At 43.3% G+C, this 23558-nt stretch overlaps 1 protein-coding gene across 1 annotated transcript in view; it reads left to right on the top strand.

The window, feature by feature from the left end:
• Positions 1-839: 839 nt before the first annotated feature.
• Positions 840-23558, top strand: part of LOC124775710 (tektin-1) — a 176819-nt gene continuing 154100 nt past the window's right edge. The window contains exons 1-3 of the mRNA XM_047250537.1: positions 840-1007; positions 7797-7884; positions 15864-16080. Coding sequence (XP_047106493.1) covers positions 840-1007; positions 7797-7884; positions 15864-16080 — 473 coding nt within the window. The remainder of the gene's footprint in view (positions 1008-7796; positions 7885-15863; positions 16081-23558) is intronic.

The raw sequence follows: 23558 nt of genomic DNA, 5'->3' as shown, positions 1-23558 counted from the left end.
AGTGCAATGTGAACATTTGTGCAGTGTTTTCAGTGGGAATGACAGCCCACCATACAGCCAATACTTGGCTCACTCTGATTTTCATCTCTTCTCTCACATGACCTGCTGACTATGAGGGCAGCATTTTCTCCCAGACCAATTCAAGGAATTGGCAGAAATCATAAATGTCTGCCTCTTATAATGAAGGTATTGGAAAGTCCGCACCACCCTATGATAAATGTCTAATTTGGGTCAGCATATATGTAGAGATGTAGCTGGAAGGTGTAGCTAAATGTTGAAATTAAAACATTTTTTATTTTTATTGTGGTTTCCATTTTGAGACTGACTGGAGGTCATGATGAATGGATATTTATGCCAGACTGTTATGCCAGCCCTCATGTGTACTGGACATAATGCCAAAGAAATGGGGTGAGTGTCCTGTGAGGGCTGGTCCAATGATGGAGTAGCCCCACTGATGAAGTAGCCTCATTAGCAGCTTCATATGTTGATGTTGGCAGTGGCTGAAGGCACTTTTTGGCAACAGAGTAGGGAGGTCAGCCACTGCAGTGTAGATGTCAGGTGACAATAGTGGGGCCCACATGAAGTGTAATTTGTCTGGAACAGGTAGGCTGATTTGTCATGTTTGGTACATTTAGTGTTAACTAATATTGTCACTGTGTCAGCACTGTGGTTCACAACCATATAAGGCAGTTCTAAAGGGACTTCGACAGTGTCCATGTGATGCATAATGTGAGAGCATGTACTGAGGTCTTTCTGAAAGAAAATAGCTGGATCTGTCTGCTGGAATGCTGTGGATGGATGGAAACTAGAAAAGCAGATCTTGACTTTCTGCATTAAGAATGGAGGCTATTGAGTGGGTAGATTTGTTGTTGGCTAAAGAATTGCAATGGAAACCTGATGGTCTTGATGTATGCAAACTCTACCACTGGTGCACCAAGATCAGATTTCAATGCCCATTAAAACCAAGCAGCAGGAGGAACAAGGCCACCAACCAAGAAGAGCTGATGGTATGATGATGTATAAAACCACATAATTCTACCACCTCACAAAAAATGTGGACACAGATTGACAGCCCTGGTCCATTTACATTCATTGGGCAGCTGGATCATGAGATCCATTTGGTTAGAAATGTTTGTGTGACCATTTTTACCAAGATGTCCATCAGGGGCACTGCTTCCACCCAGTGGCTAGACCTACCAATTGCTGAAAAAATATACTTAAGACTTTCACAGGGATGAGACTTTCTACCAGGTTGATATGGGCATGAGAAAAGTGTTGTGTAAGCTCCTTGAATGAACAAATTGGTTAGTGGATGTGATATCCTACTTTAGCAGCTTGATAAACCAAACCAGTTTTTACCCACAACCTGCAATCACATCTCACATATGTCCATGCAGATCTGTCTGTCACCATCTGTATAGTGCCTCTGGCTCCAGAATGAGTGAGCCCATTTGTGGAATTAAAAACCTGTTTCCTAAAAGACAATGAAATGAAAGGGCATGTATAGCTTGGAGAAATGTTGCATCACATAAGGAAGCTGGCCATTGAAAACTTGTGGAGATGCGGTCCTGTATTTGTCTGCTTGATAAAGCAGCATGTCAGCATTATGTACCATAGCCAGTTGCAAGAAGTTGATGCCCACAGTAACCACATTTATTCTAGAAAAATATCTGTGCACAACATTATCAGCACTTCATAGATGAAAAGCATCAGTAGTACCCTGGCTGATAAATTCGAAATAACGAAATTGTCATGATGAGAAAGAGATATGAGGTATGTTGAAAACCAAGGAAACTGATTTGTGATTGACAAAAATTGTGAAGTGGTGTGCTTCTGTGTTTGTTTGGTCTAACATGCATAATGGTTTCATAGACTATTAAAATTTCTCTGTCACAGGTGCTCCATTTTGGTTTCGGCTCTGTCATTTTGTGGGAAAGGAACCCAAGTGGCTGCCACATACCACTTACTTGCTGTTGTGTGGCTGCTCCCATTACAGTCTGTCTAATATCAACAGTGATAGCCAGAGATGCAGAAGAAATAGGATGTGCTCAAAGGCATCTGCTGCATAAGAGCACAAGAGCACATGAACATCCTAACTTCTAACACCTAACATATTTATTGGTTATCTTTCTTTGAATGATGTTAAATGTGACATAGATACTGCCTCTGAAACATATGGTTCTCATATCTACCACACTACTGCTTCTCAAGACTCAGTGAAACTTGGCAACAAGGCTGTGATCATACCTTCAGTTGCACACGTTTAAAGGTGCTTTTGTGCACGCACAACTTGCATGGCGTAATTGCCTTATGGGCCAAATACATCCAGCTTTGATTGTCAATGTGCACGAGTAATGATGTGCACAGCCCTTGCCACTCAGCTAGAAGTTTACGTCAGTGGCACCAGGTGGTAGCACACTACGCCAGACTTTTGTAACCATTCGCTTGGCATAAATCCTGCTAGATGATAGCACACTCCTCAGATATGCTAATTCACTCACCACATTCTGCATTGAAATGAGATCAGTCATCAGTACATGTTAAAGTTGTACTGACAGTAATCCTATTTTGTGGTTTACTGAATGATTTATACTATATTAAGTTATGAATTTTGTCATACAGTAATCCATTTGAGGTGCTGATAAGGGAAACTCCCCATCTCACCTTCCTCTGATTTTGTTGTAAGAGGGCTCAGTGTACAGGCCATCGAAACCTGAACGCAGACCAAACAGAAAAACAGGAATAAGGTGTACTGAACTGTAAAAAAAAGAAATAGAAATGGTCCAAGGGAAAGAAGTGCAATGTAGAGCAAGCTAAAACAGCAATGGCGTTACGGTTAAGTGATCATGGTGTTGGACTACTATGCAGGCGAATTGTGATCAAACCACCAGGTGCCATTTCTTTCTACTGTTCCCTGTATTCAAATTTGTGTGTGTGTCATAGTGTAACATCCATTAGCAAAAGCAAGGTGTAAGGAAGGGACCTACAATGACTGTTCATTCTGCACAACTACTGTATTAGCAACTGAAAGGAAGAGACTTTCACATGGGAACTGCAAACGTTTGATGACAAGGTGACAAGTCTACTGAATCCTTCACCGGTAAACACATCTGCTCTGTCATACACAACATTAGTGACAGTACATGTGTCATATGATACGAATCTCTCATCAACACAACTAATTTGTATGCCTGGTAAGTGGGTGAGATATGCCCCCTTGCCCAATTTAGGTGTTTGTTATGAATGTGAATGTGATCACTCCCAAGGAAATGATGAAAATATAATAGTTTGTCACATAAGCAGCAAAAAATGAATTCAACTGTTTCACAATCACACAGTTTCTCTGTGCTCTGTCAAAACATATGTTTTTAACATTTTTGAAGCTCCGTTCTGTTTTGGAAGTTTCGACTCTTGCATTCCTTTGTTGTAATATAGGTCACACCTGTTTGTTTTTTTCATTTCTGTGAGATGCCTTTGTGGTATCTTGCCTGCCATTACTATTCATCATGTTTATTTGTGTCAGTAACATATTCTTACCACATGACTCATATTCTGTAACCAGTGTACAGTACTCCCTGTTGTGAAGCTTGATCTGCATTCACTTTTTGATAGGCTGTCCAGTGGGCCATATTACCTCCAAATCTGAAGGGGAGGCAATGGGGAGTTTCCCTTGCAAGAATCATAAGGGCCTAAAGCACACCACTGTCTATTGTGAGCTTGTAGGGTTTATTCAGGCTTCTGAAATCTGTTGATCTAATGGTAAGTTAGGTTTATCTGTGCTGTAGGCCCACTTTGCATATATGAAAATTCACAAAAGCAGTAATGTTGGTTCCTTTGTTATTCACTAGAATGTGTAATTGATGGCCGTATGCTTTAGGTCCTTATGGATATCAGGACCTCATTTTTATTCTAATCGAGTGACCATTTTGCTAGACTTTACACTTGAGTTTAATCATTAGCACAAATGCAACTTTGTGTTTGAAGTTGGTTGTTTACTGAGTGGGAATTGGCTTTCATGCACATTGTAAACATGAACTATGCTGAATCTATTTTTTTAAACACTAACAGAAAAGTAAAGCTGTGAGGAGGGGTTGTGAGTCATACTTGGGGTAGCTCAATCAATAGAGCACTTGCCCACAAAGCAAAGGTTCCGAGTTCAAGTCTCAGTCTGGCACACAGCTTTAATCTGCCAGCAAGTTGCATATCAGCACACACTCTGTTGCTGAGTGAAAATCTCAATCTGGGAACAGAAAAATAAATTACCAGGAAAAGTAAGCCACAAAAGAACTAGGGCCTCTGAGAACAGATCCTTTGATTGAGAGAGTGGCGAAATAAATAAGCATGATTACAAGTAAATATTTAACAAGGAAGTGCACAATTAGCACAAGTTGTTGTGAGGGTGCAGCATAAGAATATCTGATTTTTCAGCCCTGAAGTAAATTTGTGAACTACTACACCTCTTAGGAATCTTGCAGATTTGTCTGAAAAAATGTAAAACCACAATAACTCCCACTTACACAGAAATGTAAAATGAAGAGTTGTGAAAGCTTACACATTATTGCCACTGGATGTGCTAGAAGCACTTTAAACTGGATGAAAGCTGATAACGTCTCTAGAATCCTCATGATGTTGGGCTTCAAGGCAAATCAAAGAGGGGTACTTGTGTGGCCACAGCATCAGGCAGATAGCACCTGCAGAATTTCATCATACCATAAAAACAGAGTAACTGTTGAAAATTCTCTCATCCTTAGTTTGAAATGGCCAAACATCACAGAAGGTCACCAAATGTCCCCAAAACTTCACCTCTTTCTGCCTAAGCATACATTTATCTTTGCTGATGTGCAATCTGTAATGGGAAAGTTATCAAAAATAATCTGGAGATGTTTATTGTGTCCTATGACAGAACTGGAGAAAACTAACATACCATCCAGATAACCGAAGCAGAAAGGCAGGCCCAAACACTTTGTCAATGACATGCTACCATGTTTGAGCTGCATTCTTCAGGCCAGATGACATTCTGATGTAATCAAAGTGGCCAAAAAGTGTAGTCACTGCCATCTTCTGCAAATCTGTGAGTGCTGCTGGAACCTGGTGATATGGGTTTTGTGAATTGATAAAACTGAACAGCTAAGTGCCTGCTAATGGGGCTGTAAAGTCCTGGAAGTGTGGAACATGATAACCATCAGGAGTTGTCTGCATCTTCAAATTATGATAGTCCTCATAAGGATGCCAAGAACCACCTTTCTTCTTGAGGGCAGACACCCACAAACTATCTGAACGTCAAATAATCCTCACAGCCATTAAGTCTTCAGATTCTTTCTTTGTTCTCACATACTTCTCAGCAGGACTTAATTTCAGCTGGAACAGCATTCTGGCACCTCCCATCGATTTTTAACGCACTTGAATTCAAGGTGGCACCAGAGATTAAAAATCATGCATATGTATTAAATTGCAGCAGCAAGGTACTGTGCTTGTGTGTCTTGCGTTTGGTGTGTCTTGTGTTTGGTGTGTCTTGCGTTTGGTGTGTCTTGTGTAATAGGGATCAAAGTAACACTGCTATGGGGACACATGGTTGCACCTATTATTTATTTTTAACCTCAGTTTTATTGTTATGATAATAAGAAATTATGTTTTGTAAAAAGAAAAATGATTTTTTTATTGTAAGTTTTATCACAAGTTTTTAAAAGTTGCTATTTTTATGGCTGGGTGGAGGTGGCAGATGTATCTAAGATTTTAAAAATTAAGCAGGTGCCAAACAGTGGGCTTTAAAAGTAACCGGTGGTGCCAGCATAGCTGGAATGTGATGTCTAGTGTTGTGTAGTATTCCTCTGAGTGGTGCAGACAGCTGTTTCACATCATCCTAGGTCACCTGGGGAGTAAGGTCATCATGTAACATACTTGAGGGCAACAGTGTGAACAGTAATTTGAGCTCATAACACATAATTGTCTGCAATAAAAAAATGTTTTCTCTTCCTCAAATATCATTTCTTTTCCAATTAGTTTACTAACAGTGCCTATATTGTAAGAAGTTCTTTTAGTAATGATGATTTTCTGTTGACAGATGAACACATGGGTGTCCCTTCAAGTACTGCTGTGCATGAAACCACAATTTTTTTTGTTTATGTGAACAGCTAATACGTTTGTAAACTGCCTCACCATTCATTTGGAATTGATATTCCCATATGAACTTTTTAGTCTGAAAATGCTGTAGAAAATCCACCCCAGTAACAGGTTTGGTGACTAACAATTAGGAAGGTCCTGTGCAATTTCTTCATGAAACCTGAAGTCACCACATTGCTGCACTGTCTGAAAGTAGGTATCCTAGATTTATGCACAACAGTTGGTCAGGAGGTGACAGAAGATGGGTCTTCAAGTTTTACTATTAGAATACTGGCATCAAATTGCAAGTTAATTAAATAAATCTGTGCATTGCTAGTGTCTTGAATGTACAATCAGTGTATTGTAGGAAAACTGTGGAAAGCAGAATGTCAGTCTGACATGCCTGGCACAGTCATAACTAATACAAGGGAGAAATCCTCCATTTTGTGATTGAGCTGATGTCTACCAATTATGAAGTGAAAATTCTTGTAGAGGTGGTTTGTAGGCACTTTATATCAGAGCAGTCAGTCACACCTATTCCTGACTGCTGCACTCATTTAAGTAGTTGCCTGGAGGGGTGCATTTTATAGTCAGTTGTCCAAAGTCAGAATGGTGGCAACACTTTCTGGGGTGCTTGCTGATGTCACAGTGATTGGTGTATTGTTTGGCTGGGGGCTGCTAGAATTACCAATGGAGGGCACTGAAGTCATGCAGTAATGCCCTAACTTGTTCTGCTAGCAAGAGGAACCACACCAAAGAACTTATCAGTCAATAATAAGGCAAATATTTTCTATACTTTCTGTCTCGTTCTTAATGTTTGACTGTTGCCATCACCACAGATGGGAGCAACTAATAAAATTAAAAACAGGCTGCCACTAACCGACAGATGAATCATGGGTGGTACACAAGTACACAGAAAGATTTGCTACGTGCATTTAAAAGTTCGTTCTCTCTCTCTCTCTCTCTCTCTCTCTCTCTCTCTCTCTCTCTCTCTCTCTCTCTCTCTCTCTCTCTCTCTCTTTTTCTCATGTGTATCTATGCACTGTCCACAATACATGCTTAGAGAAATGGTCACTTGCCATAATTCTCTATAAATGTAACATAGTCTTATTTATTAAGGCCATCCTCAGAGAGCTTGCATCACAGATGGCATTGTTGAGATCTTCACAAATCTCATAACCGAAGGCAGAAAGTGTGTGAATGTGAAATCAAGAGAGGTGTTGAGGGACAATAATACTATTGCTACTTTATTTTAATTATTGTATTACATTATACACAAAATAGAAAGAGTTGGAACACTGACAATTTTAATATCTTTCCAGTATACTGGTAGGGTACTTTAACAAAGATAATCCAAAAGCATACAGTTTGCTTATTCTTGTTTATAATTAAGATGGCACAACAAATTTTTTTCCAGAAACCTAATATCATTATAACTTGCGTGTTTCGTAAAATTTACTATATGGTTTTGAAAAGATTTGTGGTATATACACCGAGTGTGTGTGTGTGTGTGTGTGTGTGTGTGTGTGTGTGTGTGTGTGTGTGTGAGAGAGAGAGAGAGAGAGAGAGAGAGAGAGAGAGAGAGAGAGAGAGAGAGAGAAAATGTGAAAGAGAGAGTGACAGTGTATGTGGCACAGAAGGGGGAAAGGGTCTCAGGGTGGAGAGACTTCCTTACTAACACATTGTCTATGTTGCAGCCTGCTGAGGCTCCGGGCTATGTGCTGTCCCAAGATGATCCATATCCCTCACAGCCTGCTGTTCCAAGATTATACCGCTTGCCTCCAGGTAATAGATATTTAGCTGTGATATTTATTCTTTATTCCTAAGAAAGCATCAAGGGTGAAAATACAAAACAAAAGGAACATTTATTTATGTGAAACCCAATACGCTGGGGAATTGTTCATGGACTTTCGTATTGCACATTCCTAGTTTTTTGGGATTTAAAAACGAACTGAAAGATAATAATTTTATGTGAATGAAATTTTTAAAATATTTCAGGTAATAAAAGTTATAGAATAGCTGCTGAAATTCAAAATAGTAACTGACTAAGTAGCAGTAAGGGCAGGAATAAACAGATGCTCATAAAATTTCCAATGACTTCATCTGCCAAAAGAGAAAGGGTTCAAAGAAGCAAGAATAAACTGAGTTCTCACTTGTCCTAATTTCCCCTCTCCCCTGATCTACATTCTTCTCACTTCTTCTAGTCCTTTCTTGCAAATGAAGGAAAGCTAATAATTCTGTTTTTGTCATTATCTTTCTATCTCTGCTGCTGCTTGGAAAGTATATATTTTTCTGTTATATTTAGTTGTAATTTCATTCCAATGACAATATACGTAAAATTGTAAATGAGAACATTTTTAGATGCAAGGGATGACACAAAAATCATTTGATGACAGAAGCACGCAGGCTAAGTCTCACTTCTCTTAGTAAGTTACATGTGGCTCGTGGGTCATACAGAACTGAAACCATCTCCTGCAGTTTATTAACAGTGATGGAGTTTATGTTTGGCAAACCTAAACTTCCCCAATTGCAGGTGTAGTAACATGGTTCACGTTTCCGTCGCACTTCAGAGTAGACCGGGAACTGTCTCATAGGCATGCCCGATGTGAACCGACTGGGCACGGCCTGTGCTGCCTGAGATGTTGTTGTTGTTGTTGTTGTTGTTGTTGTTGTTGTTGTTGTTGTTCCGCTGGCAGAGGTCGCGGCCGAATTCTCGCATGCCCTCTGGTGGACGGGACTATTTGCGACAACTACCGTCCATGACGCGCCATGCTGATGTGCGCCTCCCGCGATCTTTCTGGTGGCTACTGCACTCCTTCTTCGGGGAGGTGAAGCCACTGTGATCCACTGCGTCGGAAGGTGGAGTGTCATGCAGGAGTGAAGACCTCCACGTCCATCGGAAAGCTGGAGTCGAGGGGATCTGCCAACCCTCGAGCCGGAACTTTCGAATACGGCTGGAAGTGACCCACACGAAGAGGCCCCCGTCGTCCCACCACCAGAGCCCAGGACAGAATGGGAGACAGGCCATCAAACTCTGGATCCTGGTCCACCCTGGGAGGGGCAAGACCCAGTGGTGGGGACGATGGGGAAGGGACAACCACAGGTGAACCAGCCTCCTGAGAAACCGGGCCTGCGATGGGGGCCAGCTCTCGCTTGCGATGCCGGTGCTGGAGCTACTGGAGACTGCCAAGGCTGAGAGCCAACGCAGTGCGGCGGAATCACAGGGGGGAGGGGTGGTAGTGTCCCCTGAGAAACCAACACAGGTGCCGGCAATGGGGAAGCCGGTGCCCGAGGGGTCGGAGGGTGGGTGCCCAAATGTGGACGTAGCTGATTTTGGTGATGACGTACCTCCCAGTCCCCCATCTGCAAGGTATAGAGCCGGCGGCCATGTCAGCGCAGGACCACCGCCGGTATCTAACGTGGATTGCGACCAAACCCACGTGCCCAGACCGACATACCCGGTGGAAAGTACTCCATTCTGCGAAGACAGGCAAGGACTGGGTCAGAGGAGGTGCAGCAGAGTCCTAGGTTGGCGCCCGTGGAGGAGCTCTGCGGGGCTGCATTCTCCCATAGGTGTGGTCCGGCATACCGTCAGGAAAAACGTCAACACCTCCTCCGCAGGAAATTCGTGCACATACTTTTTCATCTGCGTCTTAAATGTGCGCACCATGCGCTCGGCTTTCCCATTCGATTGTGGATGAAAGGGGGGAGAGCAAATGTGCCAAATACCGAAGCACCTACAAAAATCCTGGAAGGTCTGCGACAAACTGAGGTCCATTGTCCGAGACCAGGGTGACTGGCAGACCTTCCACAGAGAAGATTTTTGCTAGTGCATGGATTACAACTTCTGAAGTGGTTGAGGAGCAGCGAACCACATATGGAAATCAGGAATAAGCATCAATGACAATGAGCCAAAAGCCATTGAGAAACGGGCCCACAAAATCGATGTGCACACGTTTCCATGCCTGGGTTGCAGGCGGCCATGAAGAGAATGCTGTCCTGGGAGATGACTGTTGGCTCGCACACTGGGAACAGGTGGCCAAGTGCTCAATTTCTCTGTCAATACTGGGCCATTACACATGTCTGTGAGCCAAGGTTTTAATACGGGAAACACCCCAGTGCCCCTCATGTAATAACGTGAGGACTTCCCTTCGCAAACTTGCAGGAACAACCACGCAAGGAGCTGTATCATCGGTAGCCAGAAGGAGAACTCCTTCCAAGACAGAGAGGCGGTCTCGTAGAACAAAATAATTACGAAGAGGGTCCGAGACCCGGCCTGGAGGTCGGGATGACCATCCCTGCTGAATGAGGCGAACTACTTGCCGGAGAACCAGGTCAGCTGCCATTTCCCTGGCGACTCTAGAACTAGTGATCGGGAAGCCATCAACCACTTGGTGGGACGCCACATCCAAATGAAAACATATAATCTCCTCTCCATCGAACTTAGGATCTGGGCCCACCGGAAGGTGGGAAAGAGCGTCTGCGTTGGCATGCTGTCCGGTAGGGCGAAAATGAATGTCATAATGGTACTTAGAGAGGAACAAGGCCCAGCGCTGTAGTCTGTGGGCCGCCCGATCCGGAATCTTAGAGGCGGCGCCAAATAACGATATTAACGGCTTATGGTCAGTGATTAACAAACTTCGTGCCATACAAGAAAAGGTGAAACTTGGTAACAGTGTAGACAATGGCCAAAGCCTCTTTTTCTACCTGGGAGTAATGGGCCTGTGCGGGACTAAGAGTTTTAGATGCAAATGCCAGTGGCTGCTCGGAACCATCTGCGTTGTGATGGGCCATGACCACCCCCACCCCATACTGCGAAGCATCTGTAGCCAGGACCAATGGCTTATGGGGGTCAAAAGTAGCCAAACACGGCGCTGATGTGAGGAGGCATTTCAGTGAGGTGAACGCTCGCTCGCATGCAGGCAACCAATCAAAAGGAACACCCTTGCGCAGAAGGCAGTACAGGGGGCGGGCGATGGTGGAAGCCCTGGGAATGAACCGGTGGTAATAGGCAATCTTGCCTAAAAAAGCTTGTAACTCCTGCAGCAAAGTGGGCCGCGGAAGGTCGACGATACCTTGGACCAAACTTCCTAGCGGCTGGACGCCGTGCCGAAAGATTGTGTAGCCCACATACGCAATGAACGGTTGGAAGAAGTTTGACTTACGCAGGTTGCAATGCAAGCCCACGGACCTGAATTTGAGATAGAGGGTGTGAAGGTTGTGCAAGTGTTCCTTCGTGCTGCGGCCCGTAACAATTATGTCGTCCAGGTAATTAATACAATGAGGGATTGTCGACGTGATGTGCTCAAGATAACGCTGGAATTTCGCCGGGGCACTGGATATTCCGAAGGCCAACCGCTGGTATTGGTAAAGGCTAAACGGGGTGTTGACAACCGCCAGCTGTTTGGAGTCCTCATCAAGAGGTATCTGATGAGCATCCGAAAGATCGATTTTCGAAAAATATTGGCCTCCCCCCACGGCGGAGAACAATTCATCAGCACGAGGCAAAGGATAGGTGTCCACCACCTATTGGGAATTAATGGTGGCCTTGACATCGCCACAAAGACGTAATTTTCTCGAGGGTTTCCTGACAATAATGAGAGGCGAAGCCCACTCACTAGAAGAAATGGGAAGAATGACCCCTAGGGCTGTCAGCCGGTCTAGCTCTTCTTTTACCTGAGGGCGGAGAGCCAAGGGGATCTGCCTCGCGCGTAGAAAACGTTAAGTGAGCTTCAAAGTCTGAAACACGCCCCAGGCCCTCCTCAAAGATATTCGGAAAGTCAGAGATCAAAGATTCCAATGATTGATAGGGAACGTCTTTGGAGACCAACTGTATGGTGTTAGTTATAGAAAAACCGAAAGCTTGAAAGGCATCCAAGCCATAAAGGTTAGCGGAGCTCGCATCACTGACAACAATAAAAGTAACAGGCCGAGTGACTGATTTGTAAGTCACGTCGGTAGTGAATTGACACAGTAGGGGAATGAACTGTTTACCATAACCGCGTAGACGCCGGTAAACTGGCGCCAACGGGGGCGACCCAAGGTCGGAGTAAGTTTGTGCATTCAACAAAGAAACTGCCGCGCCCGTATCTACTTGCAGTTGTAATCGGCGCGACCGAACCTACACCTCGATAAAGAGTTTGTGTACTGGTGCGTCGGGAGCCTGGCCCGATGAAACTGCCTGAATGTCAACGTCCATGTCCTCTGGAACTGCGTCCTATTCTTTTGAGGCTGAGCGGCAAACTTTAGCAATGTGTCCTTTTTTATTACATATGCGACAAACGGCCCAACGCTGGGGGCACTCCGACCGATCGTGATGTATATAGCACGACGCACAGGACGGTAACAGGGGCCGGCGGCCTGAACTCCGTTTACGCGCCGTGCGGGAGCGGCCGTAACGGCCGGATTGTACCGCTCGCACGTCGTCCACCCCGGACACAGTGGACGCGGCTGCGCCGCCCTGAACCACCGCGACGTCGCACCACGCTTCCAACTATTGACCGGCGGCGTGAGAGACTTCATACGATTGAGCAATGGACAGGACTTCCTCGAGGGAAGGGTCTTCTAACTGCAGGGCCCGTTGCCGGACCTCCCTATCAGGGGGCCGAACGAACAATGACGTCGCGTACCAAAACGTGGGCATACGACTCTCGCGACTGCTCCGTGACAAAATGACACTTGCGACTAAGACCGTACAGGGTAGCGGCCCACGCCCGGTAAGACTGATGGGGCTGCTTCTTGCACTGATAGAACTCGACCCTAGCCGCCACAACATGCGTGCGGCGGCGATAATATGAAGACAGTAATGAACACAATGCGTCAAAAGACAAGTACGAGGGTTCCTGCAACGGCGCTAGCTGCCGCAAAACTTGATACAGCGAGGGAGATATCCAAGACAAGAAAAGAGCACGACATACCTCCGCATCGGCAACATGAAACGCCTGGAAATGCTGCCGAAGGCGATGTTCATACGCGTCCCAATCCTCCGCCGTCTCGTCGTACGGGGGAAAGGGAGGAGGGAACTGCGCTGGAGCAGACGGCGTGGAGGGCAACGCCGGAAGCACTTGTTTCATGGTGGCCATGAGCTCCGTCTGCTGCTACACCAAAACCCGCACTAAATTCTCCATGCCGCGGAGAAGCTGCGAAGCCGGAACGACGACGCAACACGCGAAAGAACGACCCTACTCGTCGCCAATTGTGTAGTAACACGGTTCACGTTTCCGTCGCACTTCAAAGTAGACCGGGAACTGTCTCATAGGCATGCCCGATATGAACCGACTGGGCACGGCCCGTGCTGCTTGTTGTTGTTGTTCCGCTGGCAGAGGTCGCGGCCGAATTCTCGCGTGCCCTCTGGTGGACGGGACTCTATTTGCGGCAACTACCGTCCGTGACGCGCCGTGCCGATGTGCGCCTCCCGCGATCTTTCTGGTGGCTACTGCAGCAGGCTTTTCAAAACTACCATTCTTCTGTAGCTGTAATCTCTAGGAATGACTGGGGGACTGATGACCTTTGCTGTTTAGTCCCCCTTAAACATCCCAACAACCACCACCATCTAGGAATGACTCATTGTTTGGCATGACTTCACCACCTATGTTTTGAGAATGGCAAAAATCTCTGTAGAAAAGAACCTCAATGTATGCTGTGTAGTAACTAGGTGGATGGCTTTTTAAGTAGAACAGTCATCACTGGACAACTTCTAGGGAATTTCCTTAGTTGCATTCACATAGCTGGATACATAGAGCCTTAGTAGACTTGGCGTTTTTATAGCTCTTTGCATGACAAAAAATGAACCAATTGCTCAACCTTTAAACAATCTCAGCAGTTCAAGTGGACCATTGAACAGCATCAACACGCAAAAACCTATTAGGAGAAACGGGAACTGTAGTACACTGAATCTGGTGTTTAATGAGTTACTGTTTCTTAACTTAGGTGGGCCCTTGTTCATGGTAGAGTCTTTGAACAGGGCAGACTGGAATAGCTTACAGCCTTCGTTCAGTGTCATCTGGTGGCCAGGAAAACTTGGTTCAGTGGCATGCTTGACAGTAAAGGGCTGCCAAAATGGTCAGGGATGGTATGATAATAAACCTGCCTTGTACTCCTGGTTCACACTGCACTTCACTGCTCTATTTACACCAGACTGCATGCAGTATTCCAGGTGTTGATACAGGGTCGCTGAACCAGGTGTCCATCATCAGGCTTTGTACAGCCACAGTTGATGGAAGGACATCAAGGGAATGTGACTTACAAAGGCAATGCAAAAAAACACAGTAGTAATCCTCTTACTAAACAAACTATGACCAAATGATTAATGGAAAATCTCATATAAAGATGTGAAACAAATACTAACAAAGAGATAGAGGGGCTGGCCAGTACCTACCTCAGCTCAGTACAGCCGATAGATACACAAAACAGAACAGAAAATTTTTATCCTAGCTTTCAGAACTTTGTTCCTTCATCAGGGAGGAGAGAGGGGAAAAAAGGAGAAGAAGGGAAAGTGGATTCAGTTACTCACAACCAAGGTTATGAAGCAACAGGGGAAAGGTAAACAGGGAGGGTAGCAAAGATGGAGGCATGGGTGTCAGAGGGAAGCCAAAGATATTCTACTGTAAGTACTGTGCCAGCTTCAAACCAAAGTGGATGCATACAGAAGTAAAGAGGTATATAATATAAACATATACACAACTTGTAGGATAAAAAGATGCGTGAATGGCTAAAGAGGAAAGGGAAAGAGGAGAAGACTGAAGAGTAAATGGGAGTGAGGTTGGTTAACGTAGGTTCAATCCAGGGGGATGGCGGGTTGAAAGGATGTGTTGGAGTGCAAGTTCCCATCTCCGCAGTTCCGAGGGACTGGTGTTGGGTGGGAGAAGCCAAATGGCACGTATGGTGTAGCAGGTTCCTAGGTTCCTACAATTATGCTGGAGGGCATGCTCAGCTACTGGGTATTGGACATCTCCTAGACGGACAGTTCATCTGCGCCTGTTCGTGTGCTCAGCCAGTTTAGTTGTCGTCATATCAATGTAAAAGGCTGTGCAGTGCAGGCATGTCAGCTGATAATGACATGTGTTGTTTCACATGTGGCCCTGCCTTGAATTGTGTATGTTTTACCAGTAGCGAGGCTGGAGTAGGTGGTTGTGGGGGGATGCATGGGGCAGGTTTTGCAGCAGGGTCAGTTACAGGTGTAGGAACTGCTGGGTAGAGAAGGTGGTCTAGGAATATTGTAGGGTTTGACAAGGATTTTACGGTGGTTAGGGGGGCAACAAAAGGCAACTCTGGGAGGTGTGGCGAGAATATTGTCAAGGTATGATCTCATTTCAGGGCTTGACTTGAGAAAGTCGTATCCCTGGTGGAGTAATTTGTTGATGTATTTCGAGGCCTCGAGGCATAGAGTACAGATGCAGATGTAGGTGCAGTTTTATGGGTAAGTGTCAAACTATAAATCCAAAGGGTCGAAGTTCCATCTCCCATGTTCTTAGGATCTATTTCTGTTCATAATTGCTTCTTTCATCTATAGCTATGATTTGTGTATCTGAAAAATGTGAAGTTTCAGTGTGGCTTAGAGCCCAAGTTAAACCATAGGTTCCCCCTATAAACTACTGGGAAAGTCAGTACACAGAAAGGAAGAGCATACTATCATTAATAGGACCATGCCTATTACAGCACTGTATTGTTAAATCAACATAGGGCAAGTACACTTTTTAATACTGTGTACAGAACATCAGTGGACCTTGAGGCTACAGGATACTGTTTCATGTGTCTGTTCTCAGATGGTGGCTCTGTGCCAGCTGGGGGTGTGGGTCAGCAACTGGCTGAGGATAGTGTACCTTTGGCACTGCCTGTGCCACCACCTTACCTGCCACAACCAGAGGACCTGCCAGAACCACAGCTGGTACCAACCACTGCATGGCGCTCAGAGCCTGAATGGCGTGCACACAACTCACGGATCATGTCAGCTGCTGCTGCTGCCGTACACACTGCCAACCTGTGAGTATTCCACCATAACAGCAATTGTGCCATCAAAGTAACAGTAGGCTGCTTCCACTAAGGCCATAAATTCAAATTTTGTGTTGTCTAAGGTACGCAATCACAATTTAAAGAGACAAAGTAAGAAGTGATATTTCTCATTTATGTATTTTCACGTTTGTCCTTCATAGGTAAGCCCCACGTTGTCACCCAACAATGCCCTACAACATTACTGATTTGAGATACCTTTCTGATTGTTTCACAAGTTCCTAGAACAATAATCGCCCCATTGATGATTTCAGTGTGTGGCAACACTGTTGTTAATAGCCATCTCTTGGTGGCTTCCAAGGTGATACTGCTGTTTCCAGCCGCTCTGGACAGAGCAGCCAGAGATAGTGGTCATGGGTGCATAAGGTGTGACTGCGCATGTGTTTTTATTTCTTTTCTGAAGGAGGATTTGGTCAAAATCTCAATGTGTAACAATCTTTTTGTTGTCCCTGTCTGCAACTTAACATGTCATCTTTATGGTAAGTAGCAATCCACCTTTTTTATAATTGTTTATATTCCAACCTGGGCGTTTCAGTGAACAGTACAGAGTATTCAGCAATACAAATGTGGTTTAGGTATGTTCCATTATTATATATTCTTTCTTTTTCTTCCAGATTAGGGTTGTGAAGATTTACTTTAGAGCTGCCAAGAATAGCTTTTGTGATATGCAAGCTCCCTGAATGATTCCTCTTTCCATTCTGACTTTTCCACTATCCCAATGAAATATAACAAAAACTGTGATACTGACGTAAATATTCTCCATCGTACTAATGTCTTGTTGTTGAAGGCTGTGAATACAGATTTTGTTGAAACTGAATCAAAAAAAATTCAAACTATATAAATACCAGATAAAGTGATAATTTATATTCATTGCTTCATTCTATAATCTAGGTCATGCCATGTAAGTGGTTCATTGTGACACACACTTCTAAATAAATATGGATGGGAAAAGTGTGATACAGCTGTACAGGTTTTAGACTTTCAGGTCATTTCTACCAAATAATAATAGAAAAATCATGTTTAGAAAAAAATCATAAACTACAGTTCTACTAAACACCTTTGTCAAAATGCAAGATTTCTCAATATTTTCTAAAAAAAGTCAGGTTGAAGTGAATACAGAAATCAGGTAACTGCAAAATGGAACAATAACAAAATAAAAGATGTTCTAGGATCAACGAAACATGTGGTTGACAAGCTAAACACTGGTGATGAAATCGATTGTGAATGTGGACTGGTGTATGTAGGCAAGACAGGATGGCCAATCAGCTCACTAATTGCAGACCATCGAAGATATATCTGTCTGGGACAATGCATCAGGTCAGCGTTGGTGGAACACCAGGGTGAGTGCAATAAAGAGATAGTGTTCTGTGAAGCCCGGGTACTAGAGACACAGTCATTTACATTGTGGAAGAAGATTAGAGAGGTGACAGAAATAACCAAGAGACCTGACAATGTGAATAGAGAGGACAGGTATAGGCTTCTGGCATCCTGGCTGCCTGCAAAGTAATTCACACAGGTATGCAGGAGACCACGGTGGCCATACATGCATAGAACACATACAGGCAGTGTGGTTTTAGTTGCCTAAGACTGCAGTCATGTATGTGAGTTGCATTTGCGAGTGTGTGTGTGTGTGTGTGTGTGTGTGTGTGTGTGTGTGTGTGTGTGTGTACATATGTGTGTCTATTGTTGACAAAGCCATTGGCCGAAAGCTTTAAGTGTGAAAATCTTTTTGTTGTGCCTATCTGTGACTCAGCATCTTGGCTATATGGTGAGTAATGACTTCCCTTCTCAGAATATTGATGTAGAACGTTAATAACATTTGCTTTTTTTTAAAAAAAGCTTTAAGCATTTTCACATAAAAAATTAGAGGCATTAATTTTCAGCACCCACTTGTATGTGTGTATGTATATGTATGTATGAATCTACACTGAGGTGATAAAAGTCATGGGGTAGCGATATGAACATATACAAATGGTGGTAGTATCGTGTACACAAGGTATAAAAGGGCAGTGTATTGGTGGAGATGTAATTTTTACTCAGATGGTTCTTGTGAAAGGGTATACAGCATGATTATGGCTGCACAACAAGAATTAACAGACTTTGAATGAGGAATGGTAGTTGGGGATAGAAGCATAGTCCAGTGAAACTGTCAGAAAAAAGCCTGTACCTTGCAAAAGGTGGGGTAGAAGATTTTATTTTTTTAACTCGTTCATATTGTTGGAAAGGTTAGAAAACCAAGTTTTGCCAACAAAATTTCTCTTGGGAAAACTTTCTGCAGTCAAAAAACTTCGAGAATTTCGGACTTTTTTCAGTTTTTTCAAAATATCTCAGTCTCATTTGCTCCTATCGCTTTGACGTCTATTTTCTTTTTTTAAAGAGCACAAAATTCTCTACAAATTCGATTCTTATCATTTTTTTCTACTCCCAGTATCTAAGGCGCTACAGCGCGTCAAAAAATACCATTTTTTTTTTTTCAAATTTCAAGCAAAGAATAGTTGGTGACAATTTCCACGATGTAAAGTTCCGTAGAAAAGATAAAGTTGTGACTCTCCTTTCTGCGTTCAATTCTGTAAAAGCTGGAAGCACTAAAATTACTCCTGTTGATCCTTTAACTCTTTTCCAAAGGATTTGTTTAATGAAACAAAGTGAAGAAGAGTTAAAAGCCTTTCTGAAATATGAGCTTGATCCTTAACAAATGTTCCTATTCTCAGAAAAAGGCATGCGAAAAGGAACAAAATCTTCATTCTACAATGCCTTCGTTCCAGTGGAAGATGTGAAGTCAGGTGGACCGAGTAAATTTTTTGTCATTGATGGAGGGTACCTTATCCACAAAGTCATTTGGACTCGAAATGTTTGCTTCAAGTCAATAGCCCAAAGCTATGTTTCTTACCTGCAACGTCATTTTGGATCTCAATTTGCTATTGTATTTGATGGGTATCCATGTGAGGGAGACAAATGTAGCACAAAGAGTGCTGAGAGGATTTGTAGGTCCAAACAACATTCTTCGGTTGACGTTATGGTTGAATCAGAGATGGTGAACCAAGTCCCTCAGGACAAGTTCTTGTACAACGAATGAAACAAGATGCGTTTGATCACACTTCTTAAAATGGAATTTCTGGAGTGTAGCTTTGAAGTGCACCAGGCACAAGAAGATGCTGACGTTATAATTGTAACATCTGCCATTTCAAGAACCAAAGATTTTGGAAGTGTTGTCATTGTAGGAGAAGATGACCTGCTTGTGCTCATGACCGGTTTGGGGCAAGGCATTGAAAACTTATTTTTGACAGTGAATATATTCTGTTCACTCACGCCTTTAGTGGATGTGATACAATATCTGCTTTTTTTGGTCAAGGAAAAATTAAGTGCTGCAATATTGTTGCGAAAAATGAACACCTAACCTCAGTGCTTTGCACGTTCAATAAACCACATGCTACCCGTGAAGAAATAATAACTGCAGGAGAACAGGTTACTATCGCATTGTATAGTGGAGGTGTCAGCAGTTCCCACACACTAGACCATTTGCGGTACCAGCTAATCGCCAAGTCTGCCACAAAAAGCAAACTGAATCTTGCACGGTTGCCACCTACACAAGATGCTGCACAACATCATTCGTTCCGGACTTACCAACAAGTCCAAAGTTGGATGGGAAACTGGGAACCTCCTGAGAAATGGGGCTGGAATCACAGTGACCATGGTCCAATACCCATTATAATGAGCCAAGATCCAGCACCTGAAGCACTTCTTCACTTTGTTAATGCGCATGCAAGCTGAACTGTGGCGGAGCATGCTCCTGCAGAAAAGTGGGTTTGAAATCTTCTTCAATTTGCAAGAAATGTATTGGGGTCAAATGTGAAAAAGTGCCAAAATTTTTACATGAAGACAGTGAAGAAAATGTTATGGAGGATGTTGAGGAAACCGCTGACGAAACCAACGAACTTGCTGAGGCTGACTCGCTGTTTAAAGAAGAGGTCAATTTGGGATCAACTCTATGTACAGACCCTGAATCCGTAAGTCAAGGTATTTCTGGTGACACTGAGGAACCTGGCCCATCAAAACGTTGGAAGTGATGCACATATCTGTCTCAAGTGTGCTTAAGTGCAATGTTACAAGTATTACACGTCCTGAACTGTCAACATTTTTTAGTAACTGACAATGCATTTTTATTGTAATAAAGCTACTTATTTTTAATGTCAACTGTGTGGCTTTTATATACAAGAATAATTACCTACCTAATTAGGTTGCCTATTGCAGCTAATAATAGTTCAGTTTCCTGAGACAATTTATTTTGTGTGTGTGTGTGTGTGTGTGTGTGTGTGTGTGTGTGTGTGTGTGTGTGTGTGTGTGTTATGTCTCTTAATTTATTTATTTATTTATTTCGAGTCAAAAACATTACAACAATATTTACAATATATACAATATAACAAATCAGGTCAAATCATAAAAGAACAAACTAAACGGTATTAGCCCAAAATTGTGCAACGGCAGCAGCATTGTCTGAAACATCAACAAGCTCTTGTGTGGAACATGATACAGGACATCTAGGACAGTTAATTAAATGTTTGGTTGTCTGTTCTTCTCCGCAGTCACACAAGGTGGAAGATTCCTTCATGAAGCCCCATTTAAACAGATTGTCCTTAGTTCGTCCGACGCCACTCCTGAGCCGATTTAGAGACTTCCACACTGTCCAGACTTGATTTCCACCAGGAGGAAGGGTCTCAGAAGGAGTCATCCAATCGTTACTGTCAGATTTTGCTGTCCACTGAGATAGTCTGGCTGCTCCAGTCCGACCGGTGAGGGGTGTAGTAGTTCTCATGAAGCTCCTCCTAGATTTGAGTCTACTAATTGGTAGCTGGTATCCATGTAGCAGGTGATCGGTGTTATGATCTGCTTTATGTCTCTCAAGTTTGGCTGCGACTTCACGCCTTATGTCTGGAGGAGCAATACCTGCTAGTTTATGGAGTTTATCAATAGGTGTAGCTTTGAGGCATCCCGTTACTGTCCTGCAGGTTTCGTTCAGGGCCACATCAACCTGCTTTGCATGAGATGACTTGTACCATACAGGACATGCGTATTCAGCTGCGGAATAACACAAGGCCAAGGCTGATGTTCTTAGTAGTTTGGGATCTGCACCCCAAACGCTGCCAGTGAGCTTCCGCAGGATGTTGTTACGAGCAGCAACTTTCTGCTTGGTGTTAGTGCAGTGTTTTCTGTAGGTCAACGTTCGATCTAAGGTGACACCCAGATATTTGGGGTAGAAACAATGTTCAAGCTCTTGATCTTCCCAAAACACTGTAAGTTTTCTATAGGCCTCTCGATTGCGTAGGTGGAAAGCACAAACTTGAGTTTTAGCAGGGTTCGGTCTTAAGTTATTGACTCTGTAGTACTCAGATAGGTCCTTGAGAGCAACAGTAAGCTGGTTTTCTACTGTGTCAAAATCTCTGGCTTGTGTGACTAAGGCAAGATCATCTGCATAGATGAAACTCTTTGTAAGAGAAGGTTGAGGCTGGTCATTTGTAAATATGTTGAACAATATGGGGGAAAGGACACTACCCTGAGGCAAGCCATTCCTTTGACTTCTCCATCTACTCTTTCTTCCTTGGAACTCCACATAGAATCGCCGGTTTTCCAAAAGTGTCTGCACAGTTCTGGTGAAATTAATGTCTCTAGTGATGTAGTAGACTTTGTGCAATAATTGTCGATGTTGAATGGTGTCATATGCTGCTGTGAGATCCACGAAGACAGCCCCGGAAATGTATCCTTTTTCATATCCCTCTTCAATATGTTCAGTCAGATTAAGGACTTGTGCTGTACAATTCTTTCCAGGTCGGAAACCTGCTTGTTGAGGTATGAGTTGTTTTTCAACAATGGGAGTGAGTCTATTTAGCAACATTCTTTCATAGATTTTATACAAATGGCAAAGGAGCGAAATCGGTCGGTAGTTCTTGGGATCAGCTGCACCCTTTCCAGGTTTTAGTAAGGGAATAACTTTAGTTTTCCTCCAGATGGCAGGGATCTGTTTCCGCTTCAGACAACCATTATAGAATTGCAGAAGCCATCTTTCCGTGATGGGACCAAAATGTTTAATTTGCTCAATCATTAGGTCGTCTAGACCAGGCGCTTTACCATTTTTGCATTTCTGAATTGCGGTTCTGAGTTCTTGTAAGATGAAGTCATTTGATATATGGTTGTTTTCACGTTCAGGTTCTCTTTTGAGTTTTGTTCTATCTTTAGAACAATTGACCCTTCCATTCTGAACTAGATGATGAGCAATTTGATCTGGTGCAATGTTTGCATGGCCATGATTGTGGACAGGGTCGTTGTTCAGGCGTCGCAGCAACTGCCAGGCTTTCTGACTGCTTTTAGACATATCAAGGTTCTCGAGTAGCTCTATCCATCGTTCTTTTTTGGATTTGGCTAAGGCTGAGGATAAATTTTGGCCAGCAGTTAAGGTTTCAATGCTGTAAGGATTATCATTGAAAAGTTGGATATAGTTATGTAGATGCTTCACGGATTCTTCTGTCAAGCCAGGTATGTAGTTAACTCGACAGCCTCTGGGAGTTGAGAGTCTTGAGCATCTTTTCACGGCTTCTACAAACTCATCATAGTTGGAAACTGAGGGTTCTATGCGTGAAACTTCTGAGTCAAGGAGATCAGCAAACTTCTGCCAGTCTGCTTTCTTGAAATTGTATCGCCTTCGGAATGATGTGATTCTAGGAGTAATGGCTGCAAACACTTGGCAGCCTATGGGGCGGTGTTGAGTATTTGGTATCGGATTTAGAACAGTTTTTCTGCATTGGTGAGCTATGTTCTCGCTAACAAAAATTAAGTCGGGGTTATACCCACGTTTCCAACGCCCACTGTTAAAAGATGGTGGGAGTTTATTATCATGGACAAGATTAAGATGGTTGGTATCAGCCCAAGTCAAAACTGCTTCACCATTACTGTCGTCCTCAGCATAACCCCAAACACTGCTATGACTATTGAAATCTCCAACAATAAAGTGAGCTTGTTGATTGGTGTGGTTGTCTGTAGGTGAAAATTGGAAATCTGCTCCTGGGGGTTTGTAAATTGACGACACAATACAACCATTCAGTTCTACAGACAGTATTTCAATATTGTTGAATTCTGTAAGTGAGGTAGAGAGAACAGCTATATCGTTCCTCACAAAGATAGCACTGCCATATTGTCTATGGGGTCGCTCAACTGCCAGTTTCATCCCAAGGATTTTTGGTCTTCTCATGGTGTCATCTCGATGGGTTTCTTGTATACATAAAATATCACACCTAGGTTCCTTGGCAATATGTTGCAGGAGTTCTTCTTTGGCAACAGACAATCCTTCTATGTTGATTGATACAATCACAAGGTGAGGTCTTGATAAAGACCTTTGGTTTCCATTCATAGTGAAACCTATAATGCAATGCTTTTGGAATGCTGACGTTCAGTTCAGTACT

Source organism: Schistocerca piceifrons, chromosome 2 (genome assembly GCF_021461385.2).
Source record: "Schistocerca piceifrons isolate TAMUIC-IGC-003096 chromosome 2, iqSchPice1.1, whole genome shotgun sequence".
Classification (NCBI taxonomy): domain Eukaryota; kingdom Metazoa; phylum Arthropoda; class Insecta; order Orthoptera; family Acrididae; genus Schistocerca; species Schistocerca piceifrons.
This window is presented reverse-complemented; position numbering and strand designations above follow the sequence as displayed.